Here is a 7,448-nt window from a genome sequence, read left to right on the forward strand (position 1 = left end):
AGCCAATATGACCTAATCGTATCACAATCGAGTCAAAATAATGCTAACACTAGTACAACTCATTCATTAGATGTTATGTAAACCATTAAATGAACCAGACATCTTATGCTATGTTAGACATTTACACAACCCAATATATTCCTGATGCCTCAAGTTTAACACGTTAACATGATTATTCTATTTCCAATGAGGCAAAAAGACTTCTTTACAAATAGAAAATTCGCACTCAACAACCTACATTTTAACGTATTTGCAATTTATCCTCTGTATTATTAATATTTGTAAATCACGGTACGCATTTTACAAAATATTTGCAGTCCACCATTACATCCAAGATTGAGGTAACTGAACTAAGGGCATTACTAAAATATCCAATTCAACCTAAACCCACAGTCACATAAGAAATTAATTTTATTTGCAGTCTACCATTACATCCAAGGTTGAGGTAAATGAACTAAGGGCATTACTAAAATATCCAATTCAACCTAAACCCACATTCACATAAGAAATAAATTTTCCGACCAAATCGGATTCACATCGACCATTTGAGGTAAGTATCGGGCTAACATAGAAGCACAGTTTACTTGCATTCCTCACACAATGATCTTAGAATGTCCCACATTGCTTTTCCACGTTTCCAAATTGTATGGTTAATGGCCGACAATATATAATTCTCAATGCATTGCTGAATGCCATTTTGAGAGCAATGCCTGTAGACTAGCTGCTAAAACTGAAAGTGCATTTATATTGTTCATGATAAGATGACAAAACCAACAAAACTGGTCCAAACAACATATCTGGGTCCAATAAATTCATCAGACAGCACAAAGATGCTACCATTTAACTATCCAGAAAGAAAGAAGATCCAACTCTTGCAGCTAATATAAGGGCAATTGAAAGAAAGTCAATTCTGGAACCCAAAGGTTTTTCATCCTACCAAAGAGAAAATAAAGATACTGCCAGCTTTGACACGGAGTTCGACAATCTGATCAAGCACTTAAAAGCTGTAGTAACTTTAGCAGCATCCACGAGCAAAAATAGTTGCAAGTCTAGGCCACAAGGGTGCTGGCGGTGGTAGATTCACTGCACAAATCAAAGAGCCAGGTTTTAGAATTCTGTACCGGAAAGGAAAACCAACAAAAAGTACAAAATAGATGAAGAATAGTTCGTCAGGTCAAAGATCTATATATCAAGTTATTGACTGTCCTGAAAAATTGAACCATCAAATAGAAAGAGCGATAGTAAAAGATATTTGAAAGGGGCATAAAAAGATAACATTTTAATTGGTGAAAAGGAAATAAATATCTTACATGACTAATTTTGAATATGAAGCAATGGTACATGAAGCAAGTATATCTTATCAGATGAAAGCGTGTCAGATGCACAAGCAAGCATTTTTCATGTAACATGATACACGAGTTCGTCTGACTACTAGTTGTGTTTTAAAGTAGAAAATGGTATAGTCAAATCCCAAAAAGAAAATATCACAAAGGTTATGCAAATCCTAAATAGCATAATGACATCAGTCAAAGTTATATCAACCTATCAAGTAAAACACCATATGCATAAGGATAACAAATAGTCAAAAATAGGGGTAGAAAAGGGTCAGAAATTAATTAATCTGATCCGAATCATAGTTGAGTTGCTTAGTCATAAATGGGTTTAAATTTACCTGTCCATTTTCATATATGCATCTTTATCAATATCAAGATGGTCTTGCCCAGACATTGATATCCATTAAGCACTATATTTGAACATCCATATAGTTTAAAATTTGATGAAAAATAGCAAAATGAATAGTCCTACATTTTTTCTCTGAGGACCAAGGAGAAAGGGGGGCTCAGCGGGAAGAGGGTTGTACCATGAGAGAAGCAAGGAGGTCAACCTGCTTCAAATATACAACATGGATTCTGGCAATGCAATGGAGTTGGACCTTCATGTCAATCCGAATGAATCAGTCTTTCTTTTCTACAGAGGTAGATCTTTGCCTGCTAGGCAAGAGGACATAGCATGGTTTTAGATTTCTATCTGGATCCTAACCTGCTTCTTACATCTTATGCTATATATGAATAACCCTTCCTATAATAACCAAATATTATGCAATGCCCTGCTGGACACCTCTGATAGTTTGTCACTGGAAACACCACTTCTTGTCCTACTTGTATTTGTTAAGCATGCTGCCTGCATCCTAAGCCAGCGTCGAACTCTCCATGAGATTCATATTGCAACATCTCACATATCTAATGGCATTATAATTCAAATATGGATATCCAACCAGTATTAAGCATACATGGTGACCAATTATGCCAAGGATATGATTTTGCCACTATCAATCCGGATCAGATCCTTCTTGAATACTTAGATTGGTAAAAATATTGCACGTTCCTTTTCACAGTGGACTATGTTACAACTTTTGAAATCTTCAAAAGTTCAGACAGTATTTTGTTGTGATTATGAATATCTTTTGACTATAAAAATAAATGAAAATGGCCATCAACTTGAAAAGCCCATAGAGGAAACAATTTGACTATAAAGTCAAGATAGAAATATTTATGTTGGCACTAGTTCCTGATATGTTATGAGTCAGACAAGTGTAGGTTTTCGCTCAATATGAGGATTGTATTAGCATGTTCACTTGTCAACAAGCAATCAAGGGAACATTTTGGACCAAAGATAACTTCACTGCAAAATAATCTACATTCACAAAAATAGTTTAAACCTAGAGATAGTCCCACAATACAATCATCAATCTCAACCTACAAACACCAAAATCCTAGATGCAACGTTTAACTAGACATAAAAAGCAATAGAAGAGTACAGAGATAACAAAGTAAATTTGTAACATAACTTTCTTGTCCCTTTAGAACATATCAAAATTTGAAGGCATAAGATTGCTAGTGCTAACAAATATCACAGTTCGGTAAGGTAACAAGATTTAATCATCCATTCTCAGATTCCAAATAAATAAAGAATCACCCTCAGAACGCCCAAGAATTTTGCATATTGCAGGAGGAATCTGGATAAATTAGTTACCAATTCAAAGGTGATATGTTAATGTAGAATGTTGATTAAGGATTTTCTGACAACCAAAAGTAGATTTAGTTGACCTAAGCTACTCTAGTAAGATCACATTACTTCGAAAAACCTACTCAACAACCAGAAAGGAAGATGTTTAATATCAGCAGACAACAGCTGGACTTGCAAATGTTCATCTTGTGCAGATATAAATTGGACACTCAAAGAGACCCAAATTACACTAATGTTCATAAACCATTGATTCACACTAGAAACTATTCAGCACTAAAACGAAATTTAGTTTAAGATAGCATTCACCTAAGTAGATAACTCCATATTTAAGTTATTGTCAGCAGTTAAAAAAGGCTAAGAAAAATATATGTTGCAACATAAAAGTAACTCATGATGTTTCACCTCCTTTGGCATCATAAACAACTGAAACAGATTAGATGCAGGCAACACAACTAAACTTGAAGAAAAGCCCAAGAAGTAGAAACTCACTACTTCCATACGGGTGGGAGCTTCTTGGTCCTCTTGTAATAACGTGCTAAGCGGTGAATCCTGCTCTCCACAAGGATCAGCCTGAACTTGGAATCCTTATCCTTCCTGTTCCTCTCCAAATGCTTCCTGATAGCCACCGCCTTCTTGATCAAGTGGTACAGATCCTCCGGAATCTCCGGTGCAAGCCCTTTACATAAAAAGAACAACCAAATAAGAAACCCCAGATCAAATTTAACCACAATATAAAACTATAAAAGCCCCAACTTTAACCAAAGAGAAGACTGTACCATGAGCCTTGAGAATCCTAAGGATCTTGTTTCCCGTGACACTCTTCACCTGTGCGATTCCGTGAGAGTCCCGAAGAAGAACACCGATTTGAGATGGAGTCATCCCCCTCTTGGCAAACTTGCAAATGTGGTCATCCACCTGGGAGATGAAAAAAATAAAAAAAAGGAACCTAATGGATCCGAAGAACAGAGAGAGAGAGAGATCAAGTGATGAGGATTACGTCCTGCGAGGAGATCTTGAGCCAGCTCGGAGGGGTCCTCTTGTAGGGGAGGGCCGAGGAGGAGATACCCTTACTGCATCAGGAAGATTAAGCGAAATTAGGGAGGTCAAATAGGAAACAAGTGAAGGAGAAGAGGTAGGAGAAAGGGAGTACCCGCGACTGTGCATACGACCCATGGCGACGGTTGTGGCGGCGAGCTGCGGCGAGTCGCAACGCTCTCGAGCGGTCCAGAAGCGCGGAGGAAACCCTAGCCGACGAGGAAAATTAGCAGTGATAGGGTTTTGGGATATATATAAGACGAGTTGGTGAGATCTGAGACCTCAGAATGCCCTCGAGCGGATGCGATTTAGAGATGGGATGATGAGAGCCGTCCGATTAGTTAATCAGGTCGAGTTTATTTTTCTTTTCATATTCCTTTTTTCTATTTTAAAAAGAATGAGCGTGGGCTAAGGCAATTTACAATTTAATTGTAATTTTTATTAATTTACAATTTTGAGTCTAAAGTTATTAAAATTAGCATAATCACTCACTAAAATTTTGTAATACCAAAATTACCCTTTAAATTCAAAAACCATGTGATACTCTTTTCTCTTCTTCTCATCTCCTTTTCATGGGTCATTGCCCTAGTCCATCAAAGAAGACAACCCAAGCTCTAACCAACCTTTAAAGCTCTAGTGTATTATCTCTCTGTAGGATAAACTATCTTCTATAAGCATGCCACATTGTCAGAAATGATAATCTATTACAGTTCAAAATAATAAAATATAATCATTATTTGATGCTCTTTTTCAATATATTGGTGTATATATTAAAGCTCAATGGAATGGAATGATGCCCTAAAGCCCTAATTTTTAAGTATATTCTTGTTGGAAGAAAACATATGATTTTGGTAAAAAAAAATTCCCTAATGTATTCTAGATTGTTAAAAGCTACATGTAGATGTTTCTTCCATCCATCATTCAAATTTACCCTTTGAATAAAGAGGAGGCCACGTTGAATTGATAAGACAGCTTGAAAAAAGTAATGAAAGTAGCTGTAAATTATAAACTGTAAGACTATTTAGAAAGAATTTTTTGTTTAACTGGTTCTAAATTGGAAGTTCCCCTTAATAATACATCATTGATCTATGGCCCTGTTTTAGCCAATATATACTTTCAAAATTTTTAGCATGGATATGGGCATATGGCAGATAGTTTCTTCCACTTACATTTTAAACTAAATCACTCCTACTGCCTACTAGTTCTTATTGATGTATATTATTATTTTTTTCTTTTAGTAAATTATGGGGATAATTTTACTTAGACCTCTTAAACTATCATCATTTTTTTGCATATACTCTGAGCTTTTTTTTTTACCACATACACCCCTTGATCTAAAAAGTTTTTGATTTAGAGATCCCTATAGTTACTTTTTTCTTAGTTCAAGGGGTATAAAAGTTTTCTTTCCATTATTGGTTCCTCGCATTATTTATTTGTGTTATAGATAACAAAAAAAAGATGCAAACTTCTAAAAAGACTTCTAATAAGAAAATACTCCTGAATGTGTAATGAGTAATGTGAGATGAAAAGCAAAACCATTAAATGAAAATGAAAAGCCTAACTCAACCCTAAAAGAAAGTAAAGAAAGAAATGATAAATAATGTGAATATAAAACATATCATTTAACTTGTATTGTGTTATACTAGAGTACAAAAGCATTGCAAAGTATATGAAAGAGGTTTATATGCTAATTTGACGCATGTGACAAGATGGGTGGGATATAATATGTACTCAAAATAATCTATTCTAGAAGTAAATCATGCTAAAATTCAAATATATATTTTAGCACAATAATTTCTACATAGATCACAGTAATACTAAATAACTATAGGAATCTAGTAAGACTCACACAAGTCATAATAAATCATCAAGATTACTACTAATACATAAATAAAATTTAGCCCAACATATACAATATCCTCATATTACACAAATCATAGTCTAATATAATGAGAATACAATGATATAATAGCGGTACAAACCAATGCCCATTTAATTATTACCTACATCATCAACTTCTAGTTCATCTCATCTTTGTTATGTAATATTTGTTTCATGATAGGAACCACCCAATTGTAGGATGACCTCTGCAAAGACTTGAGGCGCCTTGTTGGTGATTCTAGGTGGAGCAATTTGTCTTGAAGAAGAAATCTCGTTCTAATGCGACCACTAGGGTAGCTCTGAGGAAAGGCTTGCGTGACGATCATCTCCTTTTTCTTGCTCGTGAGAGATTCCATGCCAAGCAAGGTCCTAATGGGCCAATATCATCTGTTGATTCTACTAATAAATGAATGGTAGTTTTTTGGAGAAGACAAAATGCCATAGAAAGACTTAATCATCGTTCGTCTATATTGGAAATCCCTTCACATCCTCCTAAAAAAAAATTCCAAGACTTCTTCAAACAGCAGCCCAAGCCCCTAAGGTGGTTGATTGTGATGCCTTTTCATGGGCCTGATAGCTTGGATCTCGTAACATTCGGTCAGCTTTTTTATGAGAATGGGCCATTTTTTATTTTTTGGGGGATAAAGATCCTCTTTGCTCTAATGATCAATCTGGTTAGGGTCAACAGCCTCCTTAAAATGTTAGAGCTAGAGAACAACATGTATTTCCTTTAATTTGAGGATAATATGATTCTACTTTCTAAGGCGGATAGTGCAAACAACATAATAAAAAAAATTAGGCACGACGTGGCCGGTCATAGTGTGCCCGACTTCGTAACCATGTAGCTTGGCGTGCATGGGAGCGCCACGCGTCGCAAGCCCGATCAGCTAGACTAGGCCAGCCCCGTTGCTATTGTAGCTGTCCTTCCCACCGCCTCTCTTCCTCTCTCTCTCTCTCTCTCTCTCTCTCTCTCTCTCTCTCTCTCGCTTGCTCTCTCTCTCTCTCACTCTCCTCTCTTCCTCTCCTTTCTCCCTGTTACGGATAAACAATACAAGTCCAAGATTTAAGAAAGCAAATTAGAAATTTGTTAAGTAGTTAGATTGGCCTAATCTATATTTGTTAGATTGGTTTTAACTACATTTATTATAAACAACTAATCCTATCTAAAGCTGCTATGCATAGTTGTATACTAACCATATTGTAATAATTTTGGCTTTATAATACTACGTGCCACCACATGACATTAGTGTGGTTGGATATCTAATAGCTTCTTCATTCCTTTTCAAGGTATCAGAGCTGATATAAAGGATTAACCTCTATTCGTGATCTATGGCTTCTGAAACTAGTTCCACCTCTTCTTCTCATCTTCTCACCTTCAGTATTATGATCCACATGCTTTCTGTCAAGTTAACTTCCACCAACTATCTCCTATGGCGTAGCCAAGTTATTTCTCTTCTCACCAGCTAGAACTTACATGGGTATATTGATGGTTCCCTTTTTTGAAC

At 35.9% G+C, this 7,448-nt stretch overlaps 1 protein-coding gene across 1 annotated transcript; it reads right to left on the bottom strand.

The window, feature by feature from the left end:
* Nucleotides 1–725: 725 nt before the first annotated feature.
* LOC140800708 (small ribosomal subunit protein uS15) lies at nucleotides 726–4,320 on the bottom strand. The gene is made up of 5 exons (XM_073155499.1): nucleotides 4,178–4,320; nucleotides 4,025–4,097; nucleotides 3,804–3,942; nucleotides 3,517–3,703; nucleotides 726–1,083 (listed from the first exon to the last, which is right to left on the bottom strand). Exons 1-5 carry the CDS (start codon nucleotides 4,198–4,200, stop codon nucleotides 1,050–1,052), a joined length of 456 nt encoding a protein of 151 aa, XP_073011600.1. The 5' UTR covers nucleotides 4,201–4,320; the 3' UTR covers nucleotides 726–1,049.
* Nucleotides 4,321–7,448: the final 3,128 nt, after the last annotated feature.

The sequence above is a fragment of the Typha latifolia genome, chromosome 14, assembly GCF_019914945.1.
Source record: "Typha latifolia isolate L0001 chromosome 14, TyphaL0001v2, whole genome shotgun sequence".
In the NCBI taxonomy this organism is placed as follows: domain Eukaryota; kingdom Viridiplantae; phylum Streptophyta; class Magnoliopsida; order Poales; family Typhaceae; genus Typha; species Typha latifolia.